The 17,315-nt window shown below is 38.9% G+C and overlaps 1 protein-coding gene across 7 annotated transcripts in view; it reads left to right on the forward strand.

The window, feature by feature from the left end:
* CEP85L (centrosomal protein 85 like) overlaps nt 1-17,057 on the forward strand; it is a 142,711-nt gene extending 125,654 nt beyond the window's left edge. For all 7 annotated transcript variants that reach the window (XM_062632429.1, XM_062632430.1, XM_062632428.1 and 4 more), the window contains 8 exons: nt 237-413; nt 2,568-2,720; nt 2,981-3,135; nt 4,717-4,834; nt 5,153-5,203; nt 10,548-10,655; nt 11,000-11,213; nt 12,546-17,057. In XM_062632429.1, the coding sequence (XP_062488413.1) occupies nt 237-413; nt 2,568-2,720; nt 2,981-3,135; nt 4,717-4,834; nt 5,153-5,203; nt 10,548-10,655; nt 11,000-11,213; nt 12,546-12,709 (1,140 nt within the window). In that variant the 3' untranslated portion in view covers nt 12,710-17,057. The remainder of the gene's footprint in view (nt 1-236; nt 414-2,567; nt 2,721-2,980; nt 3,136-4,716; nt 4,835-5,152; nt 5,204-10,547; nt 10,656-10,999; nt 11,214-12,545) is intronic.
* The last annotated feature ends 258 nt before the right edge of the window (nt 17,058-17,315 follow it).

Consider the following 17,315-nt stretch of genomic DNA (forward strand, 5'->3'; position numbering starts at 1 on the left):
TCCATGTGTTGTGAATGTAAATGTGTCCAGATTCTTTTTTTTTTCTTATTTCATAATTTTTGCTCCAGGTCCCTGAAATACATGCTGTTACCCATGTGTTTCACTGTTTGAAAATCAAACCCCACCCTTCCTGGCAGTGGGAAAAAAAAGTGCAGGACTGTGTTCTGCTGTGCTGCTCAATTATATGGTGATTTGTGTGTGTTCATTTGTGTGATTATTTTCTTTCTTTTCATAAGCAACCACAGTATGAGAGTGCACCGCTGCAGTCTCATGTTTCAGAAAGATCAGCATCCTACCTTGAGGAGCTTGAGCGAAAGTTTGTAGCATCTGGAAATACGGAATTACAACTCAGTGAATTTATAAAACTAATTTCAAACAAATCCAGTGAGGACAAAAAGAAGATGGAGGAGAAAGTAAGTGTCTTTCATGTTCCAAATTTCCTTTTGTTAGAACACTGTTAAAGCAGTGTATGTTTTGTTTTGCTAGAAAGCAACTTAGTATGTGCATTGCTGAGCTATTTTCAAATGGTAGATAAACTACCTGTATCAAAAAATTGATAGATGGTGATTGTAGGTGTTGGCAATGGATAAATCTGAGCTTGTAGTTAATGTATTCCAAAAAGTGATACAAGATGAAATAGCAATCATGCCGACTGTTTTAACCAGGTATCAGTTAAACTTGCCTTGAAGAAAAGCTGCTCAGCTCTAAGAATTCATGTAGCTTGAAGTATAATTACAGTAAATATTGTTTAAAAACATAGAAAGTATGAAAATTAAATCCCTATTTTTAACATGGTTTATAGATGTGGCTCTCATGATTGGAGATGCACTTACCAGCCTTTATGTGCCTACTCAGCAAGAGCAATTCTCTTGTAGCTTTGCTAGGATGTGCAAAGTAGACTTTAGTCTCATAGAAGGAAGGGGCTTAGATAGCTGTGTTCTTAGAACTCTCTTGACAAGGGTTTTTTTTTTGGAGGCTGAAGCAATATCCAGTGGAAGTTTTGAATGTCTGACAACCTGCCTTTATTGCAAGCAAGAATATGCTGTCGACCAAGTGGTTCCATTAAGTGGTCTAGGGATACATTGTCACTGTTACTCTCTCTTCTTTCATCACTGGGCCTTACTACTGGGCTTGTATTTATATTAATGTAGGTGCCAGGGGTAGGAGCAATGAAGTGACATCTAACACACAGCTGCATGTGTATGGAGGAGGAAGTTAAAACAAACAAAACAACAAAATCCAAAGCTTGTTTTCCCCTCATGAGAGTCAGCAAGAGTGAACAGCAAGGAAAAAAAAAAAGGCAACAAATTTTTTTCATCTCAGCAGAAGGTGGAAAGAGTTCTAGGGGTGATGCTGGGGATTTAGAGAGGGTGGGAGGAATCCAAGGCAAACATGGTAGCTATTAGAAGGAGAGAAGTTGCAGATGAGGAAATTCCCTATGCTGTGTATGCAGGACAAGAAGATTTGGAAACCATGTAATCTTGTCACACAATTACTGGAGTATTCTGACTGGTCAGCTTGTCATCCTTAGTGGTATGTGAGAAACAGAGAAAGGATTCACTTAGCTAACTCTCAGACTCCTGGCAATTCTGACTGTGCAACATTGGCTTATGTGTGTGTATTTATATCACTGCCTTAAGTTCAGTTTTGAGGTCTTGATAAAATAAAAGGTATAAAGATTCCCAGCCTTTTGGCAGTCCTGAGTTTTGGGCCCCACCTAGAAGGCTATCTCTGGAAAAAAATTCCACGTATTACTGAGTTAAACTTTTCATTAGGCTCTGTTAGTGAGCTCTGACATTGACAGTGTCATACATTTGTTTCTCAGTGAGATGGATGTCTGAAGCACTGAAATAAAAGTACACTTAGCACTTACTACAGTGACAAGTGTTTGTTATCTGTGAATTACTACACCTTAGTCAAGCAATAAAGATACTGTTTCTCATTAAATTTCATTATGACTGGAAAATACTCTTTTCTCCCCTGCCTTCCACATTTTTGACTTAGGTAATAAAGCAAAGTAAGTACCAGGAATGCAGGCAAAGATAACACAATATAAAAAACCTTTTGCAGGCTGGTGGACAGTTAAGATTTACATAGAAAAGGTGTTAAAAAAGCCACTGTTCTGATGTCCTCTGATGTAGTTGTCAGACTGCATCAAAGTCAGGTTTTTGGCTCCAGTTCTTATTGGGTGAAGTTCTTGGTCCCTGTCTTTTGTTTTCCTAGGCCAGAGGAAGAGGATGGACTAAAATATTTCCTGACCATTTGTTGCATATGAATGTCTCCATTGGTGGAAAAATTAAGAATATTTTTAATTGTTGAATTGTGTTTTCAGTTTACAAGGCAGGTGGAGTGCTCTGGAGAGAGGTGAAGCAACTGTGGTTTGAGGTTACACGTGCATCTATGACTTGGAGCTGCCGGGATTAATCATTGTTTGGTTTTGTTTTCTGTAGTAACCAACCCTTTCATGCAGCTGAGAGTACAATTCTTGAAGAATGACCAGCCTCTGCTTCCAAAGCAGGTTTATTTTTCACTGTAATCGTAAAATATGTACTCTTCATTTCTTCTAGCTTAAAACTAGAGACCGATACATTAATAGCCTGAAAAAAAAATGCCAGAAGGAGTCTGAGCAAAACAAAGAAAAACAGAAACGGATTGAAACCTTAGAAAAATACCTGGCGGACCTGCCAACGCTGGATGATATAGAAGGGCAGTCTAAACAGGTAAAGGGATTTTGGTATACTTTTTAAAAATACAATTAAGCTGCCTAGTATCTGTTATCAAACATTACTGTTTTAACATATTTTTCCCTCTGTTTAGGAAGAGAGGTATTTCAATGTTTTAGAAAGCACTTGTAGCTACTAGGGTTTCTCATGCTCAGAAATGGGCCTAAGATCATACAGAAGGTAACTGCAAGGCTGTGGCCTGCTGTAAGGCCTTCTGCAAATGTGGCATCATGTCTAACTAATGTAACCTATGTTAGCTGCAAATTCTAGAAGAGAAGAACAAGCAACTTCAAGAAACAATGACTGAGTTAGAAAAGAAGCTTGGAGAGGCTCGATCACAGTGCAGAGAGAGAGAATTGCAACTGGTGTGTCAGAAGAAAAAAGAAAAAGAGCTGGTCACAACAGTACAGAGGTACGAACAGCTGCTTGGGCTGTGCCTGAGAACAAATGAACTTTCCTACCTAATGTTATTTGCACTCTTAATCTGTTACAATGCTAGTGATTTTTCAGGTATTGCTATGCAGAATGACAGTGTAACGTGGTAAAAAATTCAACAAGATTTTTATTTTTGTCAAGTTGCAAGTAATACCACAGAGAAGAGGCTGACTTAGACACTCTTCTCTACCTTTCTTTAAAGATGTGGAACACCACTGCAGTGGCATCCCTGCTGTCAAATAAAGGATGGAATAAACATGTGCAGCAAAGGGGCATTGCATAGGGGCTGTCAGCACTCCTATTTGATAACTAATCCTGTCACCAGCTGTGGAAAAGCTCCCTGGAAATAGCTGACAGGTGTATCAGGGAAGGGTCAAAGATTTAAATAAATTGTAGCTGTTTCTTACCTTTTCACTGAGGATGGGGGTGTTTACAGGGAGAATCAGATGTAGCTGATCTGCTGCCATTGGACTTCCATAACTGCAAAAGAAATGGGACAGGTATCCATGAGAAGATTTCAGATGAGGCATGGAGACATTTTAGATCAGGGGAGCTACTTAAACTCTAACGTTTTTAGAGGGTGAAGGGAGAAGAAGGAGAGAGTCACTTTTAGTAATTTATGTGTGTGTTACTACAGTTCACCCTCCCTCAGTTGGTTAAAGGTGCATGCCACAAGAGACTGAAAGTGTTTCCATGATGAAAGGAAAGCTGGTTGGGACACCTTGCCAACCAAATTGTTGACACATTGTTTCCCTCTTACCAATGAAAGGCCTTTTTTCTCCATGCCTTCATAATCTAGAGGGGGATCATTTCGATCTTCCTGAAAGCCAACAAATAGCTGAGGTGGCCTCTGGTTTCTAAATTAAACAGCAAGATAAACACTTATAAAATGTATTTCCTTTCTGAGACAAGGTGAGCAGGCAAAGGCTCTAGCTACACCTAGGAGCTTGAGTTAAACTGCAGAGGGTCTGAAGATTATGCTCCCTTGTGTGGGAGCAGCTGGCAAGAGCGGCCAGCTCTTAATGCTCCCTCTTAAAAGTCACAGGGGGCTTGAAGCATAGGCCACCAGTAGTCAGTGCAACATCTCATTCTGGACTCCATTTTGAGTTGTGTCTGCCCCTTTAAGAGAGTCTGATTTTAAAGCACCTGTAAGTTTGGGAGGTTTGAAGATTCCATTGATCTATGCTGGTGCTGTCTTGCCTCCCAAAGTAGCGCAGAGCAGCCATGAAAACCACAAAGTTTCTTTGCTTCTGTCTGCTTTCTTTTTCTACACTGAACTGCTGGAGCTGTGCCTTTTGGGAGATGTAGCACAAAATCTGGCCTATAAAACCTTTCCTGCATGAATCTATTCCTGACGGTGCCACAGACACTTCAGTAGTTCACGATTTTTCAATCATTCATCCAGTGTTGGTTTGCTCTTCTGTAAGTCTGGATTCTGCTAGGTGTGGTTTAACAGTTCTGGTTGGAAGATGGTGCAACTGTCTAATTTTTCCCTAGAATACACAGCTCTCCTCGTTTCTCTCAGCACACTTAATTTTTCTTTCATGTTAAATGACAGCTTACAACAAAAAGTAGAAAAATGCCTGGAAGATGGTATTCGCCTTCCCATGTTGGACACAAAACAGCTTCAGAGTGAGAATGAATGTCTCAAAGAAAAGAATGAGAAAGCCAGTAAGGTTAGTCTGCAAGTAATCCATTGTTGGCATCTTTAACCTTGAGTTCTTTATTTCTTTATTTTTTTTTTTAACTTTAGAAATAAATTTCTCACTAAAGAATTACATATCTGTTGCTAATTCAGATTTCTTTTCAGTGTCTGTCTGTTTCTGTACACTGCATTTATTTTGCATGAATTTCCTGTTCTGACAGAGTTAAACTCTCCTGTCATTTTCAAATATTCCATTAAAATCTATGGCTACACACCTGTAAGCTGATTAAACAAACAAAAAAATATTTAGAGATTCCAGCCTTTTACATTACTCACTTTTATATTCTAGGTCATAGACAATCAACAAAATCAGATAGCTGGACTGATTTTAGACATGCAGGTAAGGAACAGTGTATATTCTGTTGTTTACTTTTGTACATTTTCAGTTTGTAAAGATAACATTACTGAAGTGTGAATTTCACCAAATATCTTCCCAAATAGGAGGCAAAGGTAGAAATTCCAAGAACTTAATCTTACGGCCTGTAATTGACGTGTTTTCTTACAGGCTCATAATGTGGTGGGCACTGATGTTTGTATGGTTTAGTACTTCTGGTGCTCCTGATAAAGTGAAAAACTGTTGCTATGTAGTATCCTTATTCTGCTGGTCTAGTGGATATCGTATCAGAACTGCCTGTTTCAAATGTGAGGACTGTTTCTGTAAGTAACAGTAAAGCCTCTTATCCAGCTTTGGGGTTCAGATGATATCCAAAGTACAAAAGGTGATATTGATTAGGAGCTTCACTGTTGAGCCTGTGGTAGAGACAGGTACCTTTCTAAACTGTACCACTTTGCATTACACATCATTTAAGAAAGTCCCTGTTCAACTGGTTTCTGACACATCACTCACTCAGATATCTTAACTCTCTTGGCAGATCTTGGGCACCTAGCTTGGAGCCAAGGATTTTTCAAAACAGCAGAGGTTGTCAGCTAGGAGTCAGTTGCAGCTCTGTGGATCAGATTAACACCTTGGGCTCCTGAGACTTCAGAGTTACTTAGTGACCAGTGTTTGTTGTGGAGAAAAGGAAACATTATACAGGTTATAGCTAAGAAGGTATGACTTGCTTTTGAAAAAGCTGAGCATTTAAAACACCAAGCATCTGTTTTCAGCCAATACTGAAGCCAAATTCAGTAAACTCTAGTTTCTGCATACTTCTAGATTGGCATTTGTCTCCACACTTTTTGCTTCCTTGCCCTCCAAAGGGACTGAAGTTACAGGGTTGTCCCTTGAGAATGAAGAAGGTGCTTCTGCTTTGGCTGAGTAGGTTAGCGTTGGAAGAACAGCAAAATGGTAGTAAGCAACCAGCTGAATGCCTGCTCCTTCCAAAGTGGAAATGAGCATTCTGTGGAGCTAGTATCCAAATAATCAAGATACCCAAAACAGCTTGCATAACACTCACTAAGTGAATGTGCTTTCTTGTTTGCACACTAGCGCCAAGTTTGCTTATTTGTAGCTGTTGAAAGTAAGTTGCCTTCTACAATTAAATTGCTTCCATTCTCTACCATGCAGGTAAATAGCAGGCCTGATTCCTTCAACAATCATATTTTTGTTTGATGAAATTGGTGTATTAAATACATTTTTAGAGAAGTAGTAGGGGAATTTAAGTTGTAGCATAGCATACACCAGTTAACTGAAAAGCAAAATCGATCATTTAAGCTTCTTTAGGTTTGAAGAATACAATTTATCAAACTGATGTTTTCATGGAGAAGCCTGTTACATGCAAAAATAAAGATTATTGACATATATACTGTGTGTATATGTTTATTAGAAATACGCTTTTAAGAAATATGCACAACTTGCCTAAATGTATTATCACGAATCTAAATTTTTTCCTAACCTTTCTGATCTTTTTCTAACCATCACCTTCATCTTGAAACTAGTGATCTTTGTGCACATTTATACAGTTGGCTGTTTTGTGTGCTTAGTCTGAAGTGACTTTGGGGAGCTGAGAGTAGGAAATGCTGAATAGTTGTGACAGTCTGTGAATAGTGTTCTGTTCCCCAGAACTTTCTTTTATTTTTCTTCTTCTGAGGTATTTTGTATAAGGACAGAAAATAAGATTTGAAAATGATGTTAGCCGTCAAATTACTTGTAGACTACAGCAGCTTCTTTGAATCCTTGACCTCCCTGGCCTTCCATGTTTATTCCTTGGGAAGCATTGAAAATTAAGTCATTAGAAACTGAAATCCTGTATCAGCAGAGAAGTACAATTTATCTTCAGCTCAGATCTCATTTTATTCCCTGTCGTCTTCTGCCACATTATAAACTTATGCTTGAGAATGTTAGTTCACTGTTTTTAACTTGCAAGCTGGAAACAAGTTCTGTTTCAGACAGCAGTCTATGAAGCAATGCTAGTTTCTATTTGCTCGTAATTGTGGCTGCATATATAGGACATCTTCAAAAAAAGAAAAACTATAGATTGCAGTGGTGTTCAAAAAAACCCTGTATTTACACCATTAATTTCAATATCACAAAATAAACATTTTTTTGGTACAAAATAAAAGACAGTGGAAATAAATCAGATTAAACGATGTCTGTGTTACCCAAAGTACATCTGTCAATCCTTCAGCCACAATAAACCCAAACTGTGTCAGGCTGGGGGTAATGCCACCAAACTATAACTTTGGAAAGCATATGGAAAAATTAAGGGTGAAGTACAAAGGACTTGTAATACTATGAGCAACTGGGAGGTCATAGCACTGTGGGCTCAGCCAGGCTGGTAAGCACATGCGCTTAAAATTAGGGTAGCAGAGAATGATAGATGCTAGGTTATCTTTTAGAAATAAACAGTGATTTCCACATCTAATAGTTCCTGTTAAAAAGTGCAACTCATGAGCTGAACATGTGCACATAATTAGGAATGCTCTACTTGGTTTTGGAGTAGTTTGCAAGTGATGTAAATTTAATGACAGGTGTAGTTCTGAAAATACACTAGAGGAGGTAATATTTCTGAACCTGTCTTCCCAACCTGAGCCCATCCTCAGGAAGGCTGCACAGTCAAACCTATAATGTCTGGTGTTGACATGAACATTAAATGTGAAAGTGCTAGTATTAAGGCATGGATTGTAACTGGGGCTCTGGGTGTCCCTGAATGTGCTGTTCATCAAAGACTTAAAATTTTGAGGATACTTGTAAGCTGGGAGGGTGTTTTGGGCACTTGTGTTGCCCTGTTCTCCTTCCTAATCATTCAGTGCCACAGACAGAGCTAGAGGGACCTTCAGTCTGAACTAGTGTGGCCATTTTTGTTAGTAGATAATTTTAAAAAACTAAAGACTGTTCAACACCACTTACAGGTTCTGCTCATCTGCAAGGACAACAAAGGAAATGCCTGAAGTAGAGCTACTTCCTGCCCTCTCCCTGCCCAGGGTGTTTCCTTTGACGTAGTTCTGGGCCTTCTTTCTTCCTCCCTGTCCTCCAGCTGGAGTGTGAACCTGTGCTTTCTCACACCGCTTATCTTTAGGATGCACATTACTTCAGCTCTTCCTTTTGAGGGGTGCGGTGTGGATGAACTGAGAAGCAGGTCATATGTTTCTTTAAAACAAGTAGTTGTTTCTGGCTTCTGCCTGCTGATTCTTATTATTTATGTGAAAATGGGGGGGGGGGTACTGTGTATTAAGTGAGTATATTTTAGCACCATTGTCGTACTCGTTGCAGAACTGGAAAAGAAAGTACTTTTTTTTTCTCACTGTGCAGTGCAGTGCAGCCTTGAATGTGCAGCAGTGAATGCATTGGGAAATTCTGTCAAGGCTGCACACCTCCCGTGAGTGGGAAGGCCATGAAAAACTCTGCTCTGAATTGGTCCTGCCTTGCCTCTTGACAGTTCTAATTCTTCCAGCTGGCAAATCAATTACATAGCTTCTCATCCACCCTCTAGGCCACAAACATGGTAAAGGGCAGGCCTGTACATAGACAATACAGTCCTCAGTACTGGTACCTGAAAGTTCTATTCTTTATAAATCTTAGGAACAACTCCCGCAAGAATAAATTCCACATATTTTCCAAAGCTAAATAGTTTTCCTAAGACCCCCAAACCAGCATTGATCGACAAAGTTTGTTGTAGTTCTGTCAAGAGGGGAGCTTGGGTTTTTTTCTTTCTCTGATTAAAGTTACAGAGTCATGGTGCAGTAATTTAAACATACTTTTTACTAAAGAGTTACTTTGATCTTTCTATAGCATTTTATTTAAGCTACCATCTAGAATTCCCCATGGGAGAGCTGTCTGCTTTGGAAGAACTTTTAGGATTGTTCCTACAGATATTCAAGGGAAAAAAAAAAAAAAAAAACAAACCAAAAAACATTCTTCTGGGACAGTGTCATTCCATAAATTGGTTTATGAAATGCTTCTTTTCCTCCCCTCATTATGGTCTATGGTTTCACTCTTTGGAGGGTTACAATCAAAACTGTGCCAGGGTGTGCACTGTTGTTACCAGTGCTTCAGCTGTATTTTGAGTGTGATGGGATCAGATTTGTATCTTATAGTTGAAATTGGGCAACAGGTTTTACATATCAATGTGCTGAGCTAGAGACGGAGAGGACACTTTGTATGCACTGTGCTAGCACAACGTTGGATTTGTGAGCAATAACATTAACAACAAAAGAGGGTTTTTTTCTTCATGAAATCTGAAAAGATACCTCTGTTTTAAAGCCTCAGGAGTTTATATAATCACTATTCATTGTTATTAATATTCAGATAAGATGGTTTGACTATTCCTCTTTCTACATTTTGCCAGATGACCTTGAAAGACATATATATTGATCTAAAAGCCACTAGAGAAATAAATGCGAGTGCTTTTAACAGCAGACACCTGTGGCCATGCTGAATTCACCCCAAAAGAAAATCTACTTTGGAAATATCTCATGATTTCTTGGTTTCAGCTCTCTAGGCAAAAACTGTGGAATTGACAGCAGTTGATGCCATGCTGCAGTGCTTGTTCATTTGTTGCTGCTTGTGACTGGTCTGGAAGTCAGTCATGGAAAGCTCCAATACTTAAGTACAACAGCTCCTAGAAATTTGCTGTTTACATTACTTAAATAGAAATTATTGTATCTGTTAAAAATGACACTGTAAACTACAAATAAGTTACTTTTTTGTCTGCAGTTGTTTTTTCAACAGAGTTGTGTAGACTCTTTTATCTTGTATGTGAATGTTTTTAAAGATGCTGCTGCTGTGTATCAACTGTCAAAGGCTTTCTTCTCAGCTGTTTAGAAGGTGAATTCTGTGTTACAAAAGGTTGAAGGAAGTCCTGCCATAGTCTGTGTTGAAATGAGAGGCAAAATAAAATCTCCAGTTCCAAACTTGGAATTGCACAGTGAAGCTTAGCTGTCATCAATCTGCTGTTTATTTCAAAGGAAATTTTTTTGTTAAACAATATTGCATGGTTATTTTAGACTTCATGCATTCCATATTAGAGTAAGATTTTGCACACATACAGTTGTCTTGTTTCTAAACAGATGTTACTTATTTAAAGGGTTTTGCTGACACTTGGAATAGCTGTGTTAGTCTGCAGAGAGATGGCAGGGTCCATCTGACTATTACTAGGTGCGACATGATAGAAAATAAAAAAATAAGAATTAATACAAAACAATAAATACATGAAACATAGAAATTTACTATGGATGCTTTTTTGTCAGTGCTGATATAAAGTACAAAAATTTAAAATCATTACCTGTGTTTTGATTCATTTTAGTCTATGCAAGAGAAGCTTCTGCAAGAAAAGCTGATTGTTCAGAAGATGACAAATGAGCTTGAAGAAAAAGAAAGGAATATAGAGCAGTTAAATAAAGCTCTCTCTGAAGTAAGTAAAAACTCCAGTAACCCAACCCCTCACCACAGCAGCTGGGAAGTGCCTTGTAGAATGGTTATAAAATCCCGTGGTAGGGCTTTATGAGCTTAATTACATACTTAACTGTGCTGCAGTGTCTACTATGCAGATGTAACCTTAAGAAGTGAGAATTTCAAGCAATGGTAACATGAAATAGCCATGTAAAAGCTGTCTATCTGCCATTCTTTGAAGGGGTACAGAAATATGGATTACATGCATAGAAATTAAATATTCTTATTTATTTTTTGTGTGGTTTGGAACAGAAAACTTATGGTGCAGACTAACTTTCCCCTTTTTCCCATTTACTTTTCATGAAGAACCAAAGACTGATGGAAGAAAACGCCTGCCTGAAGGAGCAGGTGCGGCAGATAGAGCAGTCCAGGCAACCAGTATCTGAGAAGATGCCTATCGCAGACCAGTTGTTCAAGGAAATGTCCAATTGTTTATTTGACTTGAAAGCACTGTGCAGTATTCTTACCCAGAGAGCTCAGGGCAAGGAGCCTAACCTTTCCTTACTGCTGGGAATCAGATGTAAGTGATGTTGGCATTCCAGTGCTTAATAGTGTTTTGACACAAAGGAATAACAGTTTAGCTGAGTAGTGCTTGAACTTGCCAGCGGGACAGGCCAGTGTCCCCCTTTAATGCAACTGGAGCAGCTGGGTGTGAACTGTATGCCTGGAGCACTCTAGAAAAGCTGGGCTTACAGGGCACCTGGGCCATTAAATGCATGTAACTACAGAGGTCCTTGCCAAGTCAGGAGAGCTGGTAGCTGGCTCTTCATATGGCCCAGTCACGGATATGTTCACCCGTTAGAAAAGAATGGCATGTAGCCAGGTGTCCATCCCTCCCTCCTGAGACACACTGCAGTCACCTGAGGGCTAATGGATGCTTTTTTGTCAAATGCGTTCTGCTCTATCAACTCATTGTGCTTGAGGTGAAGCATGTTGTGGCTATATCATGTGGGTTTGGTTTTTTTTCAAAGCCTTTGGGGTCAAGTGGTAGGAATATACATCCACTGTTGGAACATGTTCATGTCTAGTTTGGGGTAGGGGTGTCTATGTGTGTTAGATAAGTTTAGTGCCAGGCAACTCCATCTCCAGTACTATTAATGGCACATCTTGTATTCAGCACTTACTAAGCTGTTAAACTTAACCAAGGAAATGAGAAGCATGCCAGTCAGACAAAGCTTCAGCATAGTGACTTTGTTGGGTCTTTTCTTTTAACAAGCTTAATAGACAATTACATGGTGTTAACCTGAACGTATCATATTCTATTGTTTCTGAATGTCAATTAGAATTAACCAGATGGTCCAGTTCAGCAGTGAATCTATCAGCAAGGTAGAAATGTAAAAGTACAGTGTCCTCTGCCACAAGAGCTACTACATACCACATAGACTTACTCATCTGCACTGTAGCCCCCTAAAGTACTGAGGAGTACAGCATATGCCCATCTCAAAGTCCCTGAAGCCATTGTCAGCCAGCAGGAAGAATAGTTTGCAACGTCTGTAGTGCTGTCATCATCTTACATGGCCTCATTTCCAAAGCCTTCCTATCCCTCTTTTCTAACCGGCATTAGTAACCTCCAAAATTTCTATGAAATGGCAGTTCTACCCATTTTTTTCACTGCTGTTGAGATCCATCAGACTTCAGAAAAGTGTGTCTTTCAGAGGAGCACTGATGGGCTCTGAATTGACTTACAGGTTCACATGGTACCATGTTTTATTGGCTTTTTCATCATACTAAAGCCCGGTTTGTCTTGATGTAATTAAAGTGGCCTACCCCTTATGTCAAAGGGGACTGACTAGTTGAAGCATTCACCGAGTACAGTTACTACAGCTTTAACCTTGGGTGTTGTTTCTCGTAGCACTGAGCTGTTCAGCTGAAGAGAATGAGAATTACCACAGCACAGAAACTCTTTCAAAGAAGCTCTTGGATGTTTGTCAATTACGAAAAGATATTGATGAATTAAGGACTATAATGTCGGACCATTATGCTCAGGATATGGGGGACAATTGCATCACTCAATGACAACATTTCATCTAGTAGTAAATGACTTATTAAATGCTGCTGTGTGACAGGTCTTTGCATTTCTATTAAGGAGCCATATTGGAAGACTGCAAATAACGCCTCATGTGCATCTGTCTGAGGACTGTGCGTATTTAATCTCCAGAATATGCTGGGGAGGGGAGAGTCATTGTTTGAACAGAGTGGTACAAACTACAAGAAACCTTTTCTCCAAACTACTGAATGTAGGAACAAGCTGTGAAGAATGATTAGAATGATTCAGTTGGACACTGTTTCCTTCATTAGGGTTCATTTTATTAATTTACCTAATTTCTGGAATCAGAGCATCAAAACAGCCCTGCTGCTGCTACTCTCAGTCCTTTCCTTCATCAAAGGTTTGTATGGGATTATCTGTGTTCTGAGAGGAGAGTATCAAAGGACCTATAGCTGTGTGTGGGGAAGCCAGAGTCTTCTGCAGCTGCACTTCACTCTAGGAACTGCAGTTGGAACAATCTTGGAGCACTACAAAATGTAGTTGCTTTTCAAGTTGCATAAAAAATTTGATACAGGGAAGATGTTGGTTTTAGGAATGGATGTCTAGCTTGTTTGTCCAAAAGCAGAAGACCCAAGTTTTAATTCCTTTATGCAAATGAAGTCCATAAAATATAGTGCTTTCAAATTGTTTTAAGCACTTTCACATTGCTGTAAGAAGTTTTGATAATGTGAAGTCTGTGACAAACCCAGAGAAGTTGGAAGGCATGAAAATACAGCATAGTATGTGGCTGTTGGGGAAAAAACCCACTGTACTTTTTGGTGTTTGTACCATACTTATTTTTTCCCTTAGGTCATCTCACTTTTAAAATATGAGTGGTCTGTGTTCCATCCCTGAAGGCCTCTGAGGTGGTTGTGAACCACCTCAAACCGTTTTTTTACTACAGCTACAAAATGAATGTTTGGCACTTGGCAAAATTAGGGCTCAAGACAGAATGTTCCCACTTAGCAGTATTAAATATTCGGTTATCTGAGGACTGCAAAATTTCCCACATTGTCTGGGAATTCTTTATTTCTCCATTTATGTAGGAAGCAATTATATTTAAACAATTAAGATCATATTCCATAGTTTATTCAGTGAGTGTCACTTGGCAGTGCTGTTTCACTCCTCTGAGACAGATGACATTAAGGCTTCTGATTTCCTGAAACGTTGCTGCAAGTTATGCATGGTGTAAAATAGTATTTAACTGAAGGAAACAAATACCTGCAAAGAGCAAAACCACTCTTAGATCACACTGTGTATGAGCATCAGCTACATAATGTGGTATTAAAAGAAAGTTTCAAATGACTAAGTTTCAAGTCAGTCAACTGACCCATAGTGTGGATAATGGCAGAAATCTCTTAGAATGTTTAGCAATTAGAACCAAGAAAATTCTAGGGCAAGATTTTTATGGCAAAAGTGTTAATATCTTCAGTTTTCTGATTATATTTGTGTTAACAGGAAAAAAAAAAAGGCATAGCAGTGTAGACCAGCTACCAGTTTTAACTTGGTGATGTTTTGCTTTCTTTTCATCGTTGAACAGTTAATGTTGTTTTTATAATTTAGTGATTTGATTTTTTTAGCTATATGGACTTATTTATTTGACAGTTTTCTCTATCCTGAAACATGGACTAATTTGTGAAAAAAAAAAAAGTGTTGTTATTTATGTTATTGCTACAGGGTATTTTCAGATAGATTAATGTGACTGGTTCAGCGCCTGTGAGCAGTAAAACAGCATCTAGATGAAATCTCAAGTGAAATTGCCTAGTGTGTCTACTTCAGGGTAAAAGAAACCCAGGCCATCTTATTTTAAATTTCTGTGCTCTTTCTGTAGGTTTGAAGGTGTGCTTTTATACTAGAGTGCAAAACTGAAAACAAGGATCTTTCTTTGCACAAATGGGCTTGTACAGTTTCCTGTGCCTCTAACAGTACCGGCTTTTGTGAGTAGGGCCTCGGCTCGTTCCTTAGGTGTAGTTCATTGGTGGTGGTGGCCCTGCAGTGACATTGTAGTCTCCAGTTCATGGTACCTGTCTCACATCAGAATTCAACAATAGCATTTCAGAGAATAAACTAGAAGTGTTAGGGAGAGAGGCAACACCCAAGTTGCATGTTGTTGTTTCCTTACATGGAAATGCTGTACCTATAAAAATTAACAAGCAACATATTTTAGTAAATTTGGTGGAAATAATGAGTTTAACAGAGCAGTTAGGGAGGAGCACGAGTTTTTTTGAGTCCCTTTGAGCTTTTAAGATGGTACCTTGGCTGGTGTGCCTCCATCGTCCCTCCACTTACATGGTGATACTGTACTGCAGAGTTGAGATCAGTAATTTTAGATTTGCAAAGCACTTCAGGAGCTTTTATGCTCTTCAAGTATTAGTTGGAAAGTCCCTCAGAAAGGAGGACCCATTTTAGTTGTAATACTTTTATTACAGTGCTCTAATCTTGCACTGTCATATTTTTATTATGAACCCTGTAATATTTATGCTGACCTTAAAGCACTTGATTTTAAAAAACCCTGAGTTCATCTGCCTCAGTCAAATTAAAGTAGGGAGAGAAAGGATGGATGTATGAGCCAAAGATGCAGACTACCAACTGACTGTCTACAGTGATCCACTATTTTCCTTTGATTTCTTAAAATTTGGCCTGTTGTAGTAGTAGCGATTATTATATCTGCATCAGTTTATGGATGCCTCTAAATGGAATAAACTTTGTCTAAGATATGCATGGTTGTTGGTTAAAATGTAGTGTGTGTGGTCTCATTCAGCGTATTTAATACAGAGTTGATTAACGAATGTTAACATTGGAATTGCTTAGATTTAGTCATGACAACTTCTTGCTGTAGCTATTAGACAATCTCAAGGGCTGAAAACCAACTGCTCATGAATGCATACTGTACTCTTCTGGCTGTCAGCAAATTTGTACAGTAATATTCTGCATAGTTTCAGATTGAATTTATACAATCCTTTAAAAGATATTTACAGTAACTACTGTATTCAAGAATGTATTTTGAAAAAGGCTTGGAAAGTAACTGTCTTCAGACAAGCTATAGGTGATGCTATGTATTTACTGTATAGTATAGAAGTAACGTGGCTCAGTTGTGTAAGTGTGATTTAGGTTGCTCGCCCCTGCTCTGCAGCTTTGTAGTGTGATAGTTGTGTGAAATTGTGGAGATTGCTGTAACTATGCACTCAGGCTCCAGCATTTGAAACTGCTGGTGGCCATGAAGTCATTATAAGAGCTGAAATTTCGTCCATTTCACTTACAAAGGTTTCCTTCCTTTGCTCTTGTTGCCCACCTTTTGTTTGAAATGAAGGCGGGGAGGGTTGACATTTCCCTTGCAGGATAAGAGCACAAGGAAAAGAAGCAAACCCCGTCCTCTGTGACCTGCTGTCCTAGCACAGGCAGCAACAGCAAGCTGCAGTCTCTTTGCAGGGACATAATTTGCTCCAGTTTTCCTTGTCCTTATCAGTGACGTTATGCAGGTGGAGCTGGAACTATAATTGGGCTCTTCTCATTGATCTGAGAAGTTCTGTCATGAGTGGGAAAAACGTCATCTGAACTAATCTGCATTCTTAGACTGCAAACAAATCAGTGGTCATTATCTAAAGGAATGACTTCTTCTCATAGCTCATTAGCAATATTAATTCCACAGCTGCATACCTTTGTGCCTTTTTTTGCCTGAAGTGTATATTCCCTTGAACTTTAGAGAAGTTATTAGGATGCTGATGACTGCACCTTGTTTTCTTCTTACCTGCCGATATTTTGTTCATAAGCTTTTGTAGTCAGAACTCTCGCATGATGTCTAGAAACAGAAGTACTTAAACTGGGTACTAGGTGTACACTTTGAATGTTAGGCTGGTTGCAGTATGCAGCATGAGCAGGAAACTCCAACCATAATGTGTTCATTTTGCTTATATAAATTGCAGTGTATCATTAGTTCAGTGGGGAGCAGCATCTGGAGCTATCTTTTAAAAGCACAGCTGACATATGTATTGGATCAGTCCCTGAAGACTGGTAGTTTTGTAAATTGGGTTCAGTTTGTGAACCGCTCAGAATACCTCAATATGTAAATAGAGTTGTCATGACTTAATCACAATGTGTTCATTGTAAAAAGTAAAGGAGCCACTGGCTGGCTCAGCTTTAGGCTTGTTGTTCTTGCCTCTTTTTGTAATTTTTTTTAAAGTAGGGTTTACAGCTAGAATTTTGAATGCCAAAGTTCTATTTATTAAATAATAATAAAAGTTTTCATTGTTGATGACTGGTATTTTTCCACTGGAATTTGTTTGTTGATGTTTGGGATTTATATCCACAGAGAAAAAATAAATTTTGTTACAAAACTGATTTCTTCATGTTTCTCATTTGTCCAATAGCTGGCATGTGACAGAAGTGACTAAAGCTGGACTAAGGGCAGCAGACAAGAAAGTAATCGTGAAAGATCTTCAGAAAGTCTTGGGAGCAAAACTACTGTTTCAGTGTAATGAAAGGGTTTTAGAGCAGAGGTCCTTGTAAGGTCCCTGATGCTTTTATAGGGAGTTGCACCTGTTATCCATTTTGGTTGCTGATTAAAGATGTTGCAGGTAGGAGTTTTTAAAAGACTAG

Source organism: Pezoporus occidentalis, unplaced genomic scaffold (assembly GCF_034315485.1).
Source record: "Pezoporus occidentalis ecotype Australia unplaced genomic scaffold, CSIRO_AGI_Poc_V1 ctg39, whole genome shotgun sequence".
Classification (NCBI taxonomy): domain Eukaryota; kingdom Metazoa; phylum Chordata; class Aves; order Psittaciformes; family Psittacidae; genus Pezoporus; species Pezoporus occidentalis.